The 23756-nt window shown below is 41.6% G+C and overlaps 1 protein-coding gene across 2 annotated transcripts in view; it reads right to left on the minus strand.

The window, feature by feature from the left end:
• Nucleotides 1–23756, minus strand: part of LOC122560312 (death-inducer obliterator 1-like) — a 143094-nt gene that overhangs the window by 102772 nt on the left and 16566 nt on the right. For both annotated transcript variants that reach the window (XM_043710893.1, XM_043710894.1), the window contains one exon: nucleotides 865–1110. In XM_043710893.1, coding sequence (XP_043566828.1) covers nucleotides 865–967 — 103 coding nt within the window. In that variant the 5' untranslated portion in view covers nucleotides 968–1110. The remainder of the gene's footprint in view (nucleotides 1–864; nucleotides 1111–23756) is intronic.

Below are 23756 nucleotides of genomic sequence, written 5' to 3' on the forward strand. Positions count from 1 at the left end.
TCAGAAAAGATTTACAAAGATGTTGCCAGGTTGGAGGATTTGAGCTATAGGGATAGGTTGAATAGGCTAGGACTGTTTTCCCTGGAGCATCAGAGGCTGAGGGGTATGAATAGGATAAATAGATAAAGTATTTTCCCTGGGGTGGGGGCATCCAGAACTAGAGGGCATAGGTTTAGGATGAGAAGGGAAAGATATAAAAGAGACTTAAGGGGCAACATTTTCACAAAGAGGATGGTACGTGCATGGAATGAGCTGCCACAGGAAGTGGTGGAGGCTAGTACAATTGCAGCATTTAAAAGGCATCTGGTTGGGATATCTGATTGGCATGGACAAGTTGGACTGAAGGGTCTGTTTCCAAGTTGTACCTCTGATTCTAAGTTGGATCATTCCATACTTTTGTATGGAATGGCTGAGGATCCTGGGATTGCATTCATTAGAGTTTAGAAGGTTGAGAGGAGATCTAATAGAAACTTACAAATAATGCATGGCTTAGAAAAGGTGGACGCTGGCAATTTGCTTCCGTCAGGCAAGGATATTAGGACCCGTGGGCACAGCCTTAGAATTAGAGGGTATCAATTTAAAATGGAAATGAGGAGACATTTCTTCAGCCAGATAGTGGTAGGCCTGTGGAATTCACTGCCACGGAGTGCAGCAGAGACCAGAATGTTAAATGTCTTCAAGGCAGACAGTGATAAATTCTTAATTTCGCAAGGAATTAAGGGATACGGGGAGAGTGCGGGTAAGTGGCGTTGAAATGTCCATCAGCCATGACTGAATGGCGGAGTGGACTTGATGGGCTGAATGGCCTTACTTCCACTCTTATGTCTTATGGTCTTTTGTCAATATGTAACAAATTTAAAATACCTTCTGCTGTGTCTAGCTGGCACTGCTCACTACCATCTGCTTGCAGCTCCAATCTGAATGGTTCACTGGATGATGGCAACAACGGATCCTTATCGCTCAGCATTTTCAATGCGGTGTCAATACCTTGAGACAAGTCCAGATTACTGATTAAAGAGCTTTCTTCGGGGAGGTTTAAATGATCTGGGGCAGATACTGACCTACAGAATCTGAGATGTCCATAAAAGGATCCACAATGTGTTCTGGTTGCTGTGAAGAATAAGAAAACAGGGTATGATTATGACAAATGCTAAGCCATGTATATTAGGAAGCACACGTATAAACAGCACAGAATAGCGTTGCTCTAAGTACATGCATTGTTTCCAAGTTTCACTCCATTATTATCAAAACATCATAAAACTGCATTATCATAGAATCCCTACAGTGTGGAAGCAGGTCATTCGGCCCAAAAAGTCCACACCAACCCTCCAAAGAGCATCCAACCCAGACCCATTCCCCCTAGTAACCCTGCATTTCCCATGGCTAATGCACCTAGCCTGTATATCCCTCGACACGATGGGCAACCTAGCATGGACAATACGTGTAACCTCCTCATCTTTGTACTGAGGAAGGAAACCCATGCAGACACAGAGAATGTAGAAACTCCACAAAGACAGTCACCCGAGGGCGGAATTGAGCCTGGGTCCCTGGTGCTGCAAGGCAGCACTGCTAACCACTGAGCCTCCGTGCTGCCAGTATACTATACTAGTTCTCCAAACCTAAAACTTCAAAAACTGCTGCAAGTCAGTAACTTGTTCTTTCACTCATGATGGTGTTAATTACAAAAGTTAATTGTTTATTCTCAACTTTTGCCAGCTCTCTACCAGGAAATAAAGATCGCCCAAACAATACAAGCATTAAATAGTCATGTAAAAGTAGTAACTTGTATTCATATCTAGTCTTTCGTAATTTCAGGAAACCTCAAAACACTTACAGACAGCAGCGTGCTTTTGTAACTTAGTCACTGCTTTAATGTAGGGCTGCTGCAGCTTAAGCAACTAGGCTGCACTAAGCAAAGTTCCATAAGTATTATTAAAACATGATATCTGATCTTTAGTAATTTGCTTGAGGAATTGGCCCAGGATGCTATGGTCCCAGATCTTCTGCAAATACTGGATATCTTTTAGATTCACCTGAGAGGATTATCAGTACCATTGTATCCTTGAAAGATACAATGTATCAATTTCAACACTCCACTGGCTTCAGCAAAAGGTTCTGTACTCCTGATTTGACTCAGATTTCATGTACTGCACAGTGCCACAATTCTCACTTTTGGTACGCTAACACATTTATGAAGCTAAGGGCATCTGAACATTTCCAATATATTCAAGGCCAGAAAATAGGATTAATCTAATTCACTTCTGCATCAATTGGGAATTTCATTGCTTCGTATAATATACTAACCACGGAATTACACAAATCACCAAGGTTTTAATATCTAAAACAATCCACTGAAAAAGTAAAACCGAACCTCCAACATTACATTACTGGTCACAATTCACAAACTAGCCTTGATATCTACCAGTCAGAGTTCCAGAAATTAATAGATGGAAAGTTTATTACTAATTTGATTGTTAACTCTTAATTGCCCTCAGATGGCCTAGCTATTCAGTTACAATCAAGCAAGTAGCTCATTTCAGTCACAGTCAGATCCCAGGAGAGAAAAAGAAAATCTGAAATGCCCTCTGGTGTGGCTTCAGCAAGACTAAAAAGTTGCCACTTCACAAGAGGACCTGAATGTCATACAGGTCAAAAGGTTTCAAGTGGTTCAAGAACAACATGAATATTCTTTGGCCTGATCCCAAACAGTGTCGGCTGAGTTTCAGTGGATAGTGCAGTCATGCTGAGTCAGAATTTGTGGGTTCAAGTCCCACTTCAGTGGGAAACAGAAAAATCTAGGTTCCACTTCAGTGCAGTACCAAGAGAGTGCTGTGCTGACAGAGATGTTGATTTTTTAGAATGAGGTGTTAAACCAAACACTACCTGCCCTCTCAGTAGGATCAAAACTATTTTACAATTATTCTGAAGAGCGGGAGAGATACTGTGGTGTCCTGACTAATTTTAAAGTACCTTATCAAGAGTACAAGTTCAAATTCCACAATGACAGCTGGAAAAATTCATAGTCAATTAACATCTGGAATAAAAAGCTACTTTCAGTAACTATGATCTGCCAGATTTAAGAAAAAAAAACCATTTGATTCACTAATACCTTTCAGGACAGGAAATCTGCCATCCTTACCAGTCCAGCCTATGCCTGACACTAGATCTGAGTTTGGTGACTACTGGTTTAGGTGTGTGATCAGTTCCTGAATTATTGTCTACAGTGGATAAGGTTGAATTAGTCGATAGGATTCACAATGGCAGAAAAACTCAGCTCCACGGAATCTGCCTCCTGCAATATGTGGGAAATCAGAGAGACGTCCAGTCTCAATGGACTAAGTGTACAGAAAGTATATTCAGCTGCAGCTCCTAATATTTTGAATGGAGCACCAGGAATGCGGACGGACTCGCTGTGGAGAATCCATGAGTCTGAGGATGTCATAGATAGGACATTTAGCAAGCTGGTCACACAGACAGAAAACGTGATCATTCCCTTCTCAAACAGGAACATCCTAAAATAGGGTCTCAGGCAGCAGCCAGGTCAGTGGCAGCACAACTGCCTCTGTTCCACAACAGGGAGGGTCGAGTGGTGCTCAATGCTGAGCACTGTTGCCTCACAGCACCAGGGTCCCAGCTGACATGCCATCCTCGGGTGACTGTGTAGAGTTTGCACATTTTCCTTGTGCCTGCTTGTGTTTCCTCTCACAGCCCAAAGATGTACAGGTTAGGTGAATTGGCCATGCTAAGTTGCCCATAGCATCCAGGATGTGCAGGCTGGAAATGCAGGGTTACAAGGATAGGGAAGGGGTCTGGGGTCTTCAGAGGGTCAACATGGACTCAATAAGCCAAATAGCCTACTTCCACACTGTAGGGATTCTATCAAGTGAGGATGAGTAGTAAACGATGATAAGGACCCTATAGTCAAGGATACAGATAGGCATTTCTGTGACTGCAAGGGAGACTCCAGAATTGAGTTTTGCCTCCCTGGTGCCAGGGTCAAGAATAGCTCTGAGTACAGGATGTTCTGAAGTGGGAGGTTGTGCAGCCAGAGGTTGTGGTCCATATTGGTACCAACAATATAAGCAAAAAGGGAAATGAGATCCTGCTAAGGGAGTTCAGGTAGGAAAAGCAGGACCTCGGTGTTTATAATCCCAGGATTATTTAGTGTACCACGTGCAAGTGAGGTGAAGAAATAGGACGATAGTACAGTTAAATACGTGGCTGAAGAGTTGGAAGGCCTTCAGGCGTGTGGATCATTGGGATGTCTTTCTGGGCAGGTGGGAGTTGCACAAGGAGAACGGATTGCTCCAAAACTCTGTCAACAGGATCTTTCCTTGCAATAAGTTCTGTTCAGCTATCAGATCTCTGCTTACTAGCCTATAGTGACTCCTAAACAAGCAATGATTTGATTTTGAAGTTCTCAGCATTGCTTTCAAATCTCTATGGCCTCACCTTTCCCTATTCCCATAATCTCCATCAGCACTATAATTCCGCAGAAATATCTATGCGACTCCGTTCTTCCCTTATATATCCCCAATTTGAACTGTTCCACTATGGTTGCCAAGCCTTCAGATGACTTGGCTCAAAGCTCTGAAATACTCTCCCTACATTTCTCAGCAACACTGTCTGGCTTACCTCCTTTAAAGCACTATTTAAAAACAACCTTTTTGACCAAGCTTTAGGTCTCTGACCTAATATCTCTTTTTCTGAGGATCAGTTGTCGTACTCTGCTTTATAAACTGCCTGTGAAGCACCTCGGAATGTCTTACTTTATCAAAGGTACAACGTGATCTGAACAAATGGGCAGCACTGTGGCTCAACAGTTAGCACTACTGGCTCAGTACTAGCGACATGGGTTCGATTCCAGCTTGGGGACTGCAGTTGGAGATTACCTATTCTTCCCACATCTGTGTGGGTTTCTGCTAAACTTTTCTTCCACAGTCCAAAGATGTGAAAGTTATGTGGACTGGTTTGGCTAAATTGTCCGTAGTGTCTTGGGTTGTGCAGGATAAATTGATTAGCCACTCTAAGAATGGGAATTTGGGGATAGAGTGGGAGCTGGGTTTGGATTGGATGGTCTTTTCAGGGTTGGTGCAGACTCAAATGGGTCAAATGGCCTCTTTCTGCACTGTGGGAATTCTACAATTAGTAAAATGCAAATTCAGGTGTAGTTTAAAAACTTTCTCTACACTGGATGGTAAACTGAAAAAGGAATGTGTGCGCTTATTGGTTATCTTTTAACAATGGTGAAAAGGATGGACTTCAATACTAGAGAAATAACAATTTTGTATGGAGATAAAATACCAACCAGTGTCAATGTAGTGCATTTCTGGTCAATAAGCTAACAAGTAACTCCAAAGCATGCAGAAGCAGCATTCAGTGTTTGGGAGAGAGCAGGGCACTATCTGTTATACATTATTGGATTGATTGCTGAAAATGCAGACTTACATAGGACTTGCACACTTGACGTTAACATACTGTCGGCAACTACAGGACAAAAAATTTCAATGCTGCACTGACATTTGCATCATCTGGTAAAGTTATGGCAGAAATACAAGCTTTGTCAAAAAGACTCGTTCTGCAAAGTTCTGCACTGAATGTTAAGCAAACATTTGCATGAAAACCTTTGACCTGTATTACATGCTGGGCGTTTTCTTCAAACTGGGACATGTGGCTCTGTTTCACAATAGCCACACCTATGGCCCATAAGTGATTTCTATTCAATAACATTGCTCCAGGACATCAATAGAACATAAAACATTACAGTGCAGTACAGGCCCTTCAGCCCTCGATGGTTCTACAGGTCGGCACAACAATCTAAAGCTGACCTAACCTACACTATTCTATTCTCGTCTATATGCCTATCCAATCACCATTTAAATGCCTTTAAAGTTGGCAAGTCTACTATTGCTGCAGGCAATGCGTTTCAGACCCCTATTACTCTGAGTAGAGAAACTATCTCTGACATCTGTCTTATATCTATCACCCCTCAATTTACAGCTACATCCCTCATGCTAGCCATCATCATCCAGAAAAAAAAGCTCTTACTGTCCAACCTAGCAACCCAGGTTCAAAAAACAAACAGGATATGTATGAAAGTTAGAGATTCGTAGCTTATCATAAACTATTATTGTCAGATTCCTCTCCAACATGCAGCTTAATTCTATTCATTGTATATCCTTTGACAAATGATTGTTATATGTAATGAAAACATAATTTATTTTGCCATTTTCCTGCTCAATTGCAATAGTTTATAATCATTTAGTGAAAGATTTAGCTGCTTCTGATCAATATTCCTTTCTCATTTCATACTAGCATTAAGATTGAGAGATCCCATGCAGCACTTTCCCTTCCTACCCACGTTGTCAGTATACTCTAGGTCTGTTACCTAATTCTTACACGATTGATAATCCAGAAGCCTTGGCAAATATTCCCAAGGCCAGGCCCAACAGTTTAAACATTTCAGTTCAGTTTTTTATAAGTCTGGAAATAAACGTCTCAGTGAAATTAACCACTGAGGTGTCTAATTGTTTTAAAATACCAGAGAACAAAAATATTGGACAGATAGATAACACGAATATATAAAATAGAATGTTAATAGACGAAGTCGGAGTAAGGGAAAAAGTAATGAAGTCTAAATCAGCATCAGGTGAATGTGAATGCACAAAGTACAGTAAATAAAATTGGGGAGTTCAAAGCACCGATTATCATATGGAAATATGATGTGATGGCAATAAAGATCTGGCTAAAGGAAAAGCACATGTTAAATATTCCTGAGCACGAAGTATTCAGAAAAAACAGGAAAGGAGGACCGGTGGCAGTATTGGTTGAGGAAATCACTGCAGCGCCACAGGATGCCCCAGGGGGGTTCAAGGAAGGAATCAATCTGGCTACAGTGAAGGAACAAAAAGAGTGCAATTATATTGCTTGTTCACATTCTCTAGTCCACCAACTAGTCAAAGGACATAGAGGGACAAACATACAAGGAACTTATCAAGACGGCAACATTGTAGAGAAATTACTAAGGATTTTAATTATTCAAATGTAGACTGGAACAGTGATAGCACTAAGAGAAGGGAGGGGCAAACATTCCAAGATTGTGCTCAGAAAGATCTCCTCCAGCAGTATGCACCCTGTCGAACTAAAAAGCATACACTACGGCATCTGTTTCTTGGAAATGATGTGGGTGAAATAGGTCAAGTGGAAGAATATTTAGGAAACAGTGATCACTGTACCTTAAGGTTTAGGAGGATGATAGAAAAGGACAATATGAATAATTAATTTCTGGAGGATTAGCATCAATGGGGCAAGAATGGAACCAGGCCAAGCTGGAATAAACAATGACTGACAGGAGAAATAAATCATGAAGAATGGATACTTCAAAGAGGACATGGTTCAAGTACACTTAAGGTTCCCCCTCAAAACAAAACAGAAGGGCAACAAATCCAGAGCGCCATGGATTACTGGGGTGACAGAAATTAAATCAAAGAAGAAGTTGTGCTCAACACAGATATCTGGTAGAAAATAAAACCAATAATGAAAAGGAATACTGAAGATTCAGAGGAGATCACGAAAAGATTGCAGTAGCAAAAAGGAATCATGAGAAAAGACGACAGATAACATAAGGAGGAACTCCAATGAATTCTACAAGCACACCAACAGGAAGGGAGGCAAAAATTAGCCAACTATAGGACAAGTAACTTAGCATCTATTTCTGGAGAAACACACCAATTGTTAAGGGAGCAACAGCAGAATATTTGGGAAATCATAATCTAGTCAAGCAGAGTTAGCATGGCTCAAAGAAAGGGAAATAGTGTCCGACTAATTTATTAAAGTTTTTTTTTGAAGAAGCCTGAACCAAAGCGAATAGAGGGGAAATCAGTAGATATATTTCATCTGGACTTCCGGAAAGCATTTTGACGAGGTACAGTCAGTTCTGCTACATGCAATAGTTCTGTTTTGTGCAATCGCGCGTTCTAAGAAAATCATGCAATAGCCACACCATTTAAACTAAAGGGGCCAGAATTACATTATAGCCAATAACAGGTAAGGAAAGTTCGCATTCTACAAATAACTGTCTAAATACTTCAATTGCATTAAAGCCAATTTGCATTGAAGAAACGCGTGTTATCACGGAACCAACTGTACCGCAATAAAAAGGTTAAGTCATAAGCTAAGAACCCACACTATTGGTGGCAGTATATTGACATAGATAGAGAATTGGTTAATGAGCAGGAAACAGCAAATGGGAATAAAGGATTATTTTTCAGGTTAGTGACCTGTGACCAGTGAGGTTCCACAACATGTATTGATAACTTGGAGGAAGGAAGCCAATACAATGTAAATACTTGCAGACTACACAAAAATAGGTAGAAAGGCAAGGTGTGAGAGGGACACAAACAATTTACAGAGAGATACTGAAAGTTGAAGTAAACGGGCAAAATGTTGGTAAATAGTAATGCGGGAAAAAGTGAAGTTCTTCATTTTTGAATGGAGAACAAAAGAACCAAGAATTATTTAAATGGAGAAAAACTGCAAAAAAACTAGAATACAACAGCTGTTCCCTACACACTCTATCCACCCCCCTCAACCTGAAATCATCTCTCCCCTGAGCCTTCTCTTCTTTGAAGAAAGCAATTCAAACTTAGTCTTTCCCTGTAGTTCAGTTGCTCCAACCCAGGCAACGTCCTGGTAAACCTCCTCTGTATTCCCTCTAATCCTATCACATCCTTTTGCAGTGAGGTGACCAGATCTGCATACATTACTCCAGCTGTGACCTAATCAATGTTCTGGACAACTCACACATTACCTCTTTGCTCTTGTACTCTATGCCACGACTGATGAAAGCAAATGACCTATATGCCTTCTTAACCTATTCATTGCTGTGTCAGCTTCAGGGACCTAAGATCTCTGTTCCATTGGGCTACCCAGTGTCTTGTCATTCATTAAACACTCCCTCATTTTGTATCTTCTTCCGAAATGCATCACACCACACTATTTTCTAGAGTCGTAGAGATGGACAGCTCGGAAAGACACCGTTCGGTCCAACTCCTCCAGATATTCTAAATTAATCTAGTCCCATTTGCCATCATTTGGCCCACATCCTCTAAATCCTTCCTATTCATATACCCATCCAGATGCCTTTTGAATGCTGTAATTGTATCAGCCTCCATCACGATCTCTGGCAGCTCAATCCATACACATGAAAAAGTTCCCCTTCAAGTCCCTTTTAAATCTTTCCTCTCTCAGCTTAAACTTACGCCCCTCATTGTGGACTCCCCCACCATGGGGAGAAGATCATGGCTATTTACCCTATCCATGCCCCTCATGATTTTATTCACCTCTATAAGGTCACTCTTCAGCCTCTGATCATCCAGAGAGAATAGCCCCAGTCTATTCAGCGCTCCCCATTGCTCAAATCCTGGCAATATCGTTGTCAATCTTTTCTGAACTCTTTCAAGTTTCACAACATCTCTCAGAGAACAGCGAGACCAGAACTGAGCACATTACTTCAATCAAGGTTAAATATTATCTGCCACTGCCCATCTGATCAACTTATTTATATCTTCCAGTAACCTAAAGCCATCGTCTTCATTACTGACACCAACATTGGTAGAGTAGTTGTCTGTAAGCATGGTTAACATTTCCCCCATATTTTTCATCTATATCATTTTTTTATGTATATAACAAACAGTAAGGGTCCCAGTACTAATCTCTGTGGTATACCACTGGCTGGCTTCCAGTCACACGGGCAGCCTTCTACCACTACTTTGTGTCCTCTATTACTAAGCCAGTTTCTGACCGATTTCATCGTGTTTCCCGGAATTCCTCACGCTTTAAACTTTTCAGTCAGTCTCCTATATGGTACCTTGTCAAAAGCTTGGCTAAAATCCTTATAAACTACATCAACCTCCCTTGTGCACAAACCTGATCAACCTTGAGTAAAGCAGATTGGAGACCAAGAAGTGGTTTCACATATGGAGGCAAGAGGCATAATTGGGACATTAAATGAATACTTTACATCTGTCTTTACCAAGGAGCAGCTGCTACCCAGGCCATAGTGACAGAGAAGGAAGTATCCAAACATATTGAAGTGAGAATGGAGGTTGGAGGGGCATTAGCCATCATCTTTGAATCTTTCCTAGACTCTGGGAAGGCACCAAAGGATCAAGAATTGCAGACATTACACCCCTGTCCAATAAAGTCTAAGGATGAATCCAGCAATAACAATTTAACTTCAGTGGTCCAATTATTCAGGAGAGAATTGATAGTTACATGATAAAAGGTGGCTGTTTAGAAAGAGCCAGCATAGACTTCGAAAAGAGAAATTGTGTTTGATTAACTGGCTGGACTTTTTTTTGATGTGGAGACAAAGAATTGAAGTGGATATGTTGATGTGGTTTATTTGGATTTTCAAAAGGCATTTGATACAGTGTCACACACAACAGGCTTGTGAGAAAAGCTGTAGATCATGGAATGAAAGGGATAATGGTACCTCAGATTTCCACCATCAGCAATATTCTGCTTCTGTGCTCCAGGAATGAGTCTAATTATAAAGCATTATAAAGACCATATCTTTCATTTTTATTTTGGACTGTGGATCAAAATAGGGAATAGATTACTTAAACTAAAGACTGTGCAAGGAATTGCTGCACTTTTAAAAATAATTTACTGAAACTCATTGTGAGCTGCGTTTTGACTGTTGCTTTGTTCAAGTGACGAGGGATAATGCTAAGACACCAACAGCTCCATGACTGCGTGCAGAGCAAGCTTTGCCCAAGATGGGTTGCTGATTTGTTTATGCAATCAGGACCAAGGTGGAGGAGGTCAGGAGTTATTAGCATGACAACTCTGATTGGTACCTTGGTAGGTGGCAAGTGTGTACAAACAAGACAGGTGCTAAGAGACCTCCAGATTAGAAGGGAAAGGGTCTCTTTGTTGTTTAAAAAAACATACTAAAATCTGGAAGCTCTGGGGTGGAGTTTAGAAATAGCAGGGCTAGGTTGCAGCTGCATAGGGTACTGGCGAGGCCACACCTGGAGTAGTGTGTGGGGTTTTGGTCTCCTTGCTCGAGAAAGGATGTACTGGCACTGAAGGGGGTGCAGAGGAGGTACACTTGGTTGATTCTGAAATTGAGACGGTTGGCTTATGAGGAGACATTGATTAGCCTGTGACTATGCATAGGAATTTAAAAGAATGGAGTGGGATGGAGGGTCTTGTGGAAACATAAAATTATGGACAGCGAGAGCCTTTTTTCCCCGATATTGATGGCTAGCACGAGGGGACATAGCTTTAAACTGAGGTGTGATAGATATAGGACAGATGTCAGAGGTAGTTACTTTACTCAGTAGTAGCAGCATGGAATGCACTGCATCATAGTAGACTCGCCAGCATAAAGGGCATTTAAATGGTCATTGGATGGAAATGGAATAGTGAAAATGGCTTCAGATTGGTACTATAGGTCAATGCAACATCGAAGGCCGAAGGGCCTATATTGCGCTGTAATGTTCTATGTTCTATGAAGAGAATAGATAAGACAGAAGCAGGAAGGTTGTTTCCGCTGGTGGGTGAAACTAACACTAGGGGGCAGAGCCTCAAAATAAGGGGGAGCAGACTTAGAACTAAGTTGAGGAGGATTCAAGGGTTGTGAATCTGTGGGATTCCTTGCCCAGTGAAGCAGGTGAGGTTACATCATTGAATACTTTTAAAGGCAAAGATAGATTTCTGAACATTAAAGGAAGTAAAGGTTATTGTGTGTTGTAAGTGGAGCCGAGTCCACGAAATGCTCAGCCATGATCTTATCGAATGGCGGAGCAGGCTCGATGGGCCGGATGGCCTATTCCTGACTCCTACTACTTGCATTCTCATCCTCTTATATCTAGCTGTTCTCTTCCATCATTTGCTACAAGCTGTTACCGCTAATCAGTGATTATGAAACTTAACAATCAGTTTCAATTGCCCTGGGTCTACAGTAAAGAACTTGAAAAGCATAAGGTGATCAGATCTGAAGATCTTGATAATGAAAGGGATACCTCAACGAATCCGGTGCACTGGAGTGACTGAACTATGTATGCTATGAGTGGAGGGAAATGAGTGTTTGCCTGTGTCTATCTACGTGTCTAATGGCTTTAAGAGGGGGTTAGAGTTTTAGCTAGTAGGGTTTTGTGTTACTAATAGTTTTGTTTGCCTGTGGTTAGAATTGATTTCTTTACAACCAGTGGTAGCTTCTTATTAAATAGAGAAACCTGGTCAGTGTTTTCTGCGAACCCAAGTTCATCTGAGGGGTAAACTTGGGACTTTGAATAATCTGATCAAGTCTTTAGATTTTTGGGATGACCCTGGGAGTAATGGTGTTCAAGTTTAGAAATGCATTGTGACAAGATTAAAAGGTTAATTTTTGATTGTGAAACAAAAGGAAGAACTCAAAAATGTTTCAACTTATGACAAATAGCAAAAACTGTTCAGATTAATTGGTATATCCACAAACACTCAAGCATCATTACGTGAATGGAAAATTGTTAGCATTCCAACAGGAATTTGAGTTACTTCAGCTCAAGTAGCCATTTCAGCAGCAGCATAATTATGAAGGGAAATGAATAGCAACTGAAAGGTGACACACTAAAGGTACAGGGAACTGTTATGGAAACAGAAATGAGTGAGCAGCTTCAACACAAGGTTTAGGTAGCTGCATGTTGAGTGGCCTCTTTCTATGCTGTTAATTCCTATAATTCAATTTCTCATGGACATGCTTACGATGAGTCTATGGTTACATTATTTGTGAAGGGGAAGGCAGGTTGCAGTGATGTATATTCCTACTGAAAGAATTTGAAACAGGCTTGTTACAGATTTTCCTAGAATGTGCTATTTCTTAAGTGACTCAAAACTTCTCTTTTGAAAATCAATACAGGTAAGTCAATAGCAGGAGTGCAAGATAAATAGAAACTTAAACACACTGGCTTTTTCAATGCAATTACAGTTAATGCCAATTATTATTGTTAATGCATCAAGTTATCCTGTTGAGAATCACCGTCACCAACACCACAAACAACAAACTTGAAAATTTAGACTGTGATCTTTCAATTTCTGAATAGAAATGAAACAAGTGGTTAGTTAATGCTTTTCAATGGCAGGGATTGACCAAAACACAAACCTACATTCAACATTTCATCCAAGAGACAACACATCTGTCTAACAATGCTGTGCTGAAGTGTCACTACAAAGTGTACATAATTTGTAGGGGAGCTTGATCCCATGATTGTTGATACATGTGGCATCTGGTAAAATTACACAGACTTTTAAAATTCCAATAATGTTTAGCACACAGAAGCATTTGAGAAACTAATCCAGTTCAGAGCAAATGCTGCCTCTTGGCAGTGGGACACATCTAAGTTAAATGCATCACAACAAAATCCCAACCTTTAGTTAATTATGTTTCTGTGTTTTAATCCATTCACACGTAGAGTCATAGACATGTATAGCATGGAAACAGACCCTCCGGTCCAACTTGTCCACGCCAACCAGATATCCCAACCCAACGCAGTCCCACCTGCCAGCACCTGGCCCATACCCATCCAGATGCCTTTTAAATGCTGCAATCGTACTAGCCTTCACCACTTCTTCTCACAGCTCATTCCATACACATTCCACCCTCTGCATGAAAACGTAGCCCCTTAGGTCTCTTTTATATATTTCTCCTCTCACCCTAAACCTATGCCCTCTAGTTCCGGACTCCCCCACCCCAGGGAAAAGATTTTGTCTATTTACCTAATGCCCCTCATGATTTTATAAACCTCTATAAATGTCACCCCTCAGTCTCCGACAATCTAGGGAAAACAGCCCTAGCCTAGTCAATCTCTCCCTGTAGCTCAGATCCTCCAATTCTGGCAACATCCTTGTAAATCTTTTCTGAACCCTTTCAAGTTTCACAACATCTTTCCGATAGGAAGGAGACCAGAATTGCACGCAATATTCCTAAAGTGGCCTAACCAATGTCCTGTACAGCCGCAACATGACCTCAACTCCTGTACTCAATACACTGGCGAATAAAGGAAAGCATACCGAATGCCTTCTTCACTACCCTATCTACTTGCGACTCTACTTTCAAGGAGCTATGAATCTGCACTCCAAGGTCTTTGTTCAGCAACACTCCCTAGGACCTTACCATTTAGTGTAGAAGCCCTGCTAAGATTTGCTTTCCCAAAATGCAGCACCTCATTTATATAAATTAAACTCCATCTGCCATTTCTCAGCCCATTGGTCCATCTGGGATAGGTGGGAAGGGTGGAGTGGATAGATGGGAAGCCCTCAACGTGGACTTCACCAGTTTCCTCATTTCCCCTCCCCCCACCTTACCCCAGTTCCAAACTTCCAGCTCAGCACCATTCTCATGACCTGTCCCACCTGTCAATCTTCCTTCCCACCTATCCGCTCCACCCTCTCACCTTTAACCCTTCCTCCATCCACCTACTGCACGCTCAACTACTTTCTCCCCAGCCCCACCCTCTCCCAGTTATTCCTCCACCCCAGAGGCTCTCAGCCTCATTCTTGACAAAAGGCTCCTGCCCAAAACGTTGATTTTCCTGCTCCTCAGATGTTGCCGGACCTGCTGTGCTTTTCCAGCACCACGCTAATCTCGACTCTAATCTCCAACATCTGCAGTCCTCACTTTCGTCTAGCATTTTATACAGTTCCAGCACATCTTTCCTGCTCCTGCAATATAAAGGCAAGTATCCCAAATGCCTTAACCACTTTTTCTACATGCCCTGCTACCTTCAGGGATTCCTGAATATGCACATGAAGGTCCCTGGATCTTAATGCTTTCTAGGGTCTTGTACATGTCATGATCCCAAGCCTTGTTAGTCCACCTTAATTTGTATTACCTCATACTTCCATTCATCACCGTTCTGCCCATTTGATCAGTAATATTGATGTCCTCCAGCTCTTTACAGCTCTCTTCCTCACCATTTACCACCTTGCCAATTTTCATGTCAACCACAAACTTCTCAATCACACTGCTTAACTCAAGTCTAAACCCAAGTATACCCAACAGCATGGGCCCCTATCACTCGAGCCTGCAGAACTCCAGTGGAAACAGACTTCCAGTCACATATCTTTCGATCACCACCCCCTGCTAAATGTCTCAGCCAAATCTGGTTTCAAAATGTCATTGTGTCTTGGATCCTATGGGCTCTTATTTTCTTGAGCATTCTGTCACAAGAGACATACTGAAAGCCTTGCTGCAGGTCATGTAGACATGATTAAATGCATTACCGCCATCAATATGTTTGATTACTTCAAAAAATTTAATTAAATTCAAACACTATTTTCCCTTAACAAATCCATGCCATTCCCAATTAATCCATATCTCTTAAAGTGCCGACATTTTCTACCCCTCAATTCTTTAAAACTACTTTCCTAACACAGACATTAGACTGACTGCCTGCCTGTGATTTCCTCACCTATCCTTTCCTCCCTTTTTGAAAATTAATGAGGGGTCATTAGTTGTTCTTTAGTCCTCCGATGCCTTACCCGTGGAGAAAGGGATTTGAAAATTACTTCCAGGGTTTCTGATATGCCTTCCCTTGCCTCCCTCAGCAGCCTGGAATAAATCTCATCCAGGCTAGTGGATTTATCCACTTTTAACACTGTTAAACCTGGTAGCTCCTCCTTTCTCTGTGTTACTCTCCAGTAATATTTGATACATTGATGTCTATACTTGCACAATGCTTTTCTACTGCAAAAACTGAAAGTGTTCTTTGAGAACTTTGCCCGTGTCTTGCAGGCCATCACATAGATCACCTTTATAGTCCCTAATGGACTCTACACGTTCTCTAATTATTCTTTTGCTCTTCATGTATTTACAGAAACAAATTTAGGTTTTTCCTTTTCTTTCCACTGCCAGTACTTCCTTTGTTTTCTTAAGTTCATTTTAATGACCTCCCTGCACTTTTTACATCCCTCATGCTACATATGTATTGCGTCTTTAGTATCTGCCATAAAGCCATAAGATACATATTATGCCTTGTCTTTCTATGTACCAGTGTCTTTCCAAGCCTTTTCCAAGTTTTAGCTTCCCAAACTACAAGCAAGGAGCTAAAATTGTCTAAATGTACAGATTATACCACATGAAATCCTTGACAGGCACCTTTCAACCTCTGCAGGCTACTACTCTGTCAAAAATATAGCCTTATTTTACTTAGTTATACAGTTTGTAGAGATCTATATAATACCATTTATGACCTCAAAACTGCCCAAAGCAATGAATTACTTCTGAATTTAGTCACTGTAATGTTGGAAATGCAGGTCAGTAAATACTCAAATTCCACATAAAATCAATTTGCAGCAGATGAAAACTATTTTGTTAGCTCAAGGAATGCTAACCACTGGCCTGTGTGGTATAGCTGGCATAGCAATGTTCATTTAACCTTCTCTTTTGTTTGTCAAAAGTCCTGGAATTCACCCCCCAACACTGGAGGCACACCGATAACAAATGGTCTGTACAAGTTCAAGTAGTCAAATCAACATCACCTTTTAAAGCACAACTCAGGATGGCCAATAAATGCTGGCCCAGTCAATGAAAACAACATCCTGTGAATGAACAGAGAAAACAAAAAGGGAACTGTACCATGTGGGGGATAAAACCTTACTGATACTGCTAGCATTTGACAACATGGTAGTAGCCACAACCTTTGGTCTGGTATTTCACAGAGAAAATTTTAGTATGATGGATTTGCTGCCAGGATTTCAGGCTGGATGCAATGCTTTAACTCACTGCAGGATGTCTGATAAAAACTGAAAGAATTCCAGATGTAAATCAGAAACAATTTGATATTTGATGTTAGAGGAAAAGAAGCATGAAGTCTATGCCCAGTAAATGGTAAAGGCAAGCAGGTACCAAAAGAGAGAAGTACTGGATCTGACAGCATTATCACAAAAAACAAATCTGAATTCAGCAATTTCTGCTAGCTGCATTACTAAATGAAATGTGCACATTTCTAAACCATCAAAAGATAGATGATTGAGTTTGCGTACTTTCAAAAGTGAAGTTATTTATCTTTTTCTTAAATAGAACTTCAATTAGGAGAAAGGCTCTGATAATCTTACTCTCGTGTTGATACACTGCCTGAAATTTTCAGAAGACACAAGTTGTACCCAGTATTTATTACAACAGATGCACACCCAAAACTCAATATAATCACTGGAAGAAACAGAATTACCATATCACATTGATAATCTTTCAATTCTGACGAAAAGTCATTAACTAGAAACGTTAACTGTTTTTTTCTCTCTACAAATGCTGCGTGGCCTGTGATTATTTCTAGCATTTTCTGTTTTTATTTCAAGTTTCCAACATTGTTGGTATTCTTATTTTCAGGTTAATCATTATCTGCATAAGTTTGAAAATTGTGCCTTCTGGATTTTGAAATAACTGTTAGAAAGCTGAAGCAATCGGTGCCAACTAACTTCCATAGTTCTAATAAAATATACAATCTGAGCCCATACATTTGGGAGAGGATAATGCCTTCAAATAAAATTTTAATAAAAAATACATCCAAAGTACACAGCAGATGTGCAATTAAACTTGAAAGTTCTCTTTAAATTCTTAACCTGGGCTATGGCAGCACAAGTTTTAAAAAAAGGACTAAGTGAGTCAACTGGTTCACTTCATCAAACAGTGTTGATAGCAAAACGTTTACAACAGAATTCCTGATACAAATAACTGCATGCACAGTTTCATTCTAAATGGTAGGAAAGCCACTTAAAATTGTGACATAGAAAGAGTGCCCAGTAAATCCTGAAGATAATGGAGAATGTGAAACAGAAAGCTAAACTCTCGTTAGTACATGAAAAAGCAAATAGGCATTAATAGAACATGGAACATTACAGCGCAGTACAGGCCTTTCGGCCCTCAATGCTGTGCCGACTTGTGAAACCAATCAGAAGCCCATCTATCCTTCACTATTCCATTTTCATCCACATGCCTACCTAATGACCATTTAAATGCCCTTAAAGTTGGCGAGTCTACTACTGTTGCAGGCAGTGCTTTCCACACCCCTATTACTCTGAGTAAAGAAACCACCTCTGACATCTGTCCTTACATCTATCATCCCTCAATTTAAAGCTATGTCCCCCCCCCCCCATGCTAGCCATCTCCATCCGAGGAAAAACGCTTTCACTGTCCATCCTATCTAACCCTCGATTATCTTACATGTCTCAGTTAAGTCACTTCTCAACCTCTTCTCTCTAACGAAAACAGCCTTAAGTACCTCAGCCTGCCCTCCATATCAGGCAACAACCTAGTACATCTTCTTCAAACCCTTTCCAAAGCTTTCACGTTTTCACATCCTTCCTACAATGCAGTGACCAGAAATGTACACAATACTCCCAAGTGCGGCCACACCAAGGTTTTGTAAAGTTGAAGCATAATGAAATAAAATTGTTGATTAAAAAGGCATCTGTTAACTGATTCATAGTGATTACTATATTCTAAGTTGGTAAGTCAGACAGCTAGATTCAGGTAAAGAACACTTTTTAAGCAGGGAGTAATCGTAAGCTGCTGTGTGAAAACTTTAATGTAAATGTTTCCATTGGATCAGACACTCCCAACCTGCATTATAGAAGAGCAGTGAACAAATTTATAAAGTACAAAACCTTGATCCAGAAATTAAAGGAGAACATTTCGAAATAGAAAGTGTACAGTTTTCATTTTTTAGCCTGTTCCTCAGTCTCAGCAAGACCGATCCTAATGAATTGCTGATGCTTATAGCATACCAAAAACACTAAAGAAGGCTATCCAAAAACTGCAATTCCTCAGAATTGACAACAACTAATCACAATTGATGGTTCTGTTCACAGAAGTTCAATTCATCAGATGCTTAGTTTATATTCTTTACAATAATTTCAGTCAGCCTGTACAACCCTCATTTCAAAATAATGAAAAAATACTTATCTTTTAGCATTATACAGATGGACAAAAGTTTTTTGAAAAGAAAATATCCAGTCATGTAACTTTATTAAACCTCTGTTGCATTCTGTACTCAAACTTCTGATTATATAACGGAATCTTCTATTTCAGGTGGATTACAGAATCACAGAATGTAAACAGGCCCATCAACCCAACTTACCCACACCACCCAGTTTTTACTATTTAAAACTAGTCCCATATGCCTGCCATTGGTCCATATCCCTCCATATGTACTCCAGCTGTTTATGGGTTTCTTTCATGGTGAAATTGTACTCACTTTGACCACAACCTTGTCAAGGTGATGGTATCAAAATAGACAATAGGTGCAGGAGTAGGCCCTTCGAGCCTGCACCACTACTTAATGTGATCATGGCTGATCATTCTCAATCAGTATCCTGTTCCTGCCTTATCTCCATAACCCTTGATTCCACAATCCTGGAGAGCTCTATCCAACTCTTTCTTAAGTGAATCCATAGACTGGGCCTCCACTGCCCTCTGGGACAGAGCATTCCACACAGCCACCACTCTCTGGGTGAAGAAGTTTCTCCTCATCTCTGTCCTAAATGGTCTACCCCATATTTTTAAGCTGTGCCCTCTGGTTCGGCACTCACCCATCAGTGGAAACCTGTTTCCTGCCTCCAGAGTGTCCAATCCTTTAATAATCTTATATGTCTCAATCAGATCCCCTCTCAGTCTTCTAAACTCAAGGGTATACAAGCCCAGTCACTCCAGTCTTTCAGCGTAAGGTAGTCCCACCATTCCAGGAATTGACCTCGTGAACCTACGCTGCACTCCCTCAATAGCCAGAATGTGACAGTGAGGAAGACTTTACAGATACAGGACAATGAGGTTGCATTTAGCACGACATGAATCCAATATCAAGACCAAGTCCACCTTCATGTGTAGAACTTGGCTATCAGTTTCTGATCGGCGATTCTGCATTGTTGTGTATTGCAAAGGCTGCTTTGCCTGAAGATTTGCCTGAAGATCGAAGGCTGAAGTGTTTCCCAACTGGGAGGGAATATTCCTGTCTGGCGATTTTTGCACAGAGTAAATTCATCCATTGTCGTAGTGTCTCACGGTCTCATCAAATAACAGTTCCTCAGGGCATTCTTGCCTGCAGCGTATGAGGTAGACAACACTGGCCAAGTCACATGAGTATCTGCCATGTACATGGGAGATGTTCTCAGATGTGATAGTAATATCCATGTCAAAAAATCTGACATATCTTGCAGAGGCTGCCATGGCAGGGTTGTGTGGTGTGGCGGTCGATGCTATCCTGAAGACTGGGCAGTTTGCTGCAAACGATGGCCTGTTAAAAGTTGACAGTTGTTTGAAGGTGAGAAGTGGAGGCATAGGGATGATCTTGGCGAGATGGTCGTCATCAACGATACACTGAAGGCTGCTAAGAACATGGCGTAGTTTCTCCAATCCAGGGAAGTATTGAATGACAAAGGATACTTTATCAGTTGTGTCTTGCGTCTGTCTTCTGAGGAGATTATTGTGGTTTTTCATTGTGAAACATCAGAACTGGCAATGAGTTAAACATTGTGTCCCGTTCTTATGAGCTTCTTCCAGCATCTTTCAGTGTCTGTTGCGTTCCTCCTCATCTGAGCAGATCCTATGTATACACAGGGCTTGTCTGTCGGCAACGGCTTCTTTAACATGTTTAGGGTGGAATCTAGAGAGGTGCAGCATTGTGAGGTTATCTATGGGCTTGCAATAGAGTGAGGCACAGTATTATGCTTTTGTGACTGTGGATTCTTACAAAGTGCAGACAATCGAGTGCCGAGAAATTGTTTACAGGTAAGGCTGATAGGTCCTCAGGTAAATCAGCACTTTGGAATGGGAAACAAATTACAAACAGTGAAAGATGCAGAAGAATGTGCACTTGTTCTCCCCAGCAGAAGCTGGCTGTTCTCTGCAGTAAAAGAAACTGAGTGTAAACTTACAACAAATCTTTCTATTGTTGTTGTAAGCTACATCTTTTGGATTTATGCAGACATTTTCCAAGTGAATCTGAACTTCCTGCAAACCAGTGAAATCTTCCAGAGAAAGACAACACCATAAGCATGACTAGCCAAAGAATCACCTCAACATCAAAGTGGGAAAGCAGAGAATTTCCGGTCTGTTCTACCTATCAATAATCAATGTCCCCGATTTATTTGTCTGTAAGGAAATTCTATAAAGATTTAGAATTTTTGGCAGTAGTGTTAAAAAGATCAATGTTTTATATTTGTTTACTGTAGCTATAGTCTAAATACTTATACTAACTAATTCTTGTTTAATGCAGAAATCTACTCTGTGCTTTCTGTTACCTTTGGTTTCCAAGTCAGGTAAACTGAGGTACTGTGCATACCTTAAAAATAACTAACATTTCATACAACTCCAGGAACAGCGAGGGACAATTGACAGCACACATGCCCAGTAGGTCGGTTAGCTCAGTTGGCTAGATGGCTCGTTTACTACATTGAGTGATGCCAACAGCACTAGTTCAATTCCCTCAGCAGCTGAGGTCACCATTAAACACAGTCTCCTTTTCAACTTTGCCCCTCGTCTCAGGCACGATGACCCTCAGGTTAAACCCCACCAGTTGTGTCTTTCAAATGAAAGCGCAGCACTATGGTCTTCTGTGACTCTGCCAACTTTACACCACGAGGTCGTAACATTTCCAGCTCCAGAAAACAGTGTTAGGGAATTGGAACTGGAGCTGGATGAACTACGGATCATTCAGGAGGCTGAGGAGGTAATTGAGAGGAGTTACTGGGAGTTGGTCACTCCTCAGGCTCAGGACAAGGTTAGATGGGTTACAGTTAGGGGGAGGAAAAGGGACAGACAGACAGTGCAGAGATCCCCTGTGGACATTCCCCTCAGCAATAAGTATACCGTTTTGGATACTGCTGGAGAGGATGACCTACCAGAGGAAAGCCATAGTAGTCAGTTCTCTGGCACTGAGCCTGATACTGTGGCAAAGGAGGGAAGGGGACAGAATAGAAAAGTACTCGTGGTAGGGGACTCGATAGTTAGGGGAATCAACAGGAGATTTTGTGGTCAGGATCAGGATTCCCGGAAGGTATGTTGGCTCCCTGGTGCCAGGGTCCAAGACGTCTCCGATCGGGTGTATAAGGTTCTAAAAGGGGAGGGAGAACAGCCAGAAATCGTGTTACATATTTGCACTTCTGATATAGCCAGAAAAAGGATTGAGGATATAGAGAGTGACTTCATGGAGTTAGGATGGAAGCTGCAAAGCAGGACAAACAGAATAGTGTTCTCTAGTTTACTACCGGTGCCACGAGATAGCGAGGCAAGGAACAGGGAGCGGGTGCAGCTTAACACGTGGCTGCGCAGCTGGTGTAGGGAGGGCTTCAGATATGTAGATAATTGGGATGCCTTCTGGGGAAGGTGGGACCTATACAAGAAGGACGGGTTGCATCTGAACTGGAAGGGGACCAACGTCCTGGGCGAAGGTTTGCTCGAGTAGTTCGAAAGGGTTTAAACTAGTATGGCAGGGGGGTGGGAACCTGAGCTGTATACCTGAGGTGAGAGTTGATGCAGATGAGGCAATAGCAAGAGGTAGACCAGCTAGTGGGAAGGATTTTCCTGGGAAGGAACCAAGGGATCAGTTAAAGTGTGTTTGCTTTAATGCAAGGAGTATCAGGAATAAAAGTGATGAACTTAGAGCATGGATCAGTACCTTGTGCTATGATGTTGTGGCCATAACAGACACATGGGTTTCTCAGGGGCAGGAATGGTTGCTGGATGTTCCAGGGTTTAAAGCATTTAAAAAGAATAGGGAGGGGGGGAAAAAAAAGGAGGGTGTGTAGCACTACTAATCAGAGAGGGTATCACAGCTACAGAAGCTGCCACTGTCGAGGAAGATCTGCCTACCGAGTCAGTATGGGTGGAAATTAGGAATAGCAAGGGAGCAGTCACCTCGTTAGGGGTTTACTACAGGCCCAATAGCAGCAGGGAGATTGAAGAAAGCATAGGTCGGCAGATTTTGGAAAAGTGTGGACGTAGTAGGGTTGTTGTAATGGGTGACTTTAACTTTCCCAATATTGATTGGAACCTCCTTCGAGCAGAAGATTTGAATGGAGCTGTTTTTGTAAGGTGTGTTCAGGAGAGTTTCCTAACTCAGTACGTTGACAGGCCGACAAGGGGAGAGGCCTTTCTAGACTTGGTGCTCAGAAACGAGCCGGGGCAGGTATCAGATGTTGTGGTGGGAGAGCATTTTGTTGTGGTTCTGTTCGCCGAGCTGGAAATTTTTGTTGCAAACGTTTCGTCCCCTGTCTAGGTGACATCCTCAGTGCTTGGGAGCCTCCTGTGAAGCGCTTCTGTGGTGCTTCCTCCGGCATTTATAGTGGCCTGTCCCTGCCGCTTCCGGTTGTCAGTTTCAGCTGTCCGCTGTAGTGGCCGGTATTTTGGGTCCAGGTTGATGTGTTTGTTGATGGAGGTTGTGGATGAGTGCCATGCTTCTAGGAATTCCCTGGCTGTCCTTTGTTTGGCTTGCCCTATAATGGTAGTGTTGTCCCAGTCGAATTCATGTAGCTTGTCGTCTGCGTGTGTGGCTACTAAGGCTAGCAGGTCGTGTCGTTTCGTGGCTAGTTGATGTTCATGGATGCGGATCGTTAGCTGTCTTCCTGTTTGTCCTATGTAGTGTTTTGTGCAGTCCTTGCATGGGATTTTGTACACTACATTAGTTTTGCTCATGCTGGGTATCGGGTCCTTCGTTCTGGTGAGTTGTTGTCTGAGGGTGGCTATTGGTTTGTGTGCTGTTATAAGTCCTAGTGGT

This window comes from Chiloscyllium plagiosum, chromosome 20 (assembly GCF_004010195.1).
Source record: "Chiloscyllium plagiosum isolate BGI_BamShark_2017 chromosome 20, ASM401019v2, whole genome shotgun sequence".
In the NCBI taxonomy this organism is placed as follows: Eukaryota; Metazoa; Chordata; class Chondrichthyes; order Orectolobiformes; family Hemiscylliidae; genus Chiloscyllium; species Chiloscyllium plagiosum.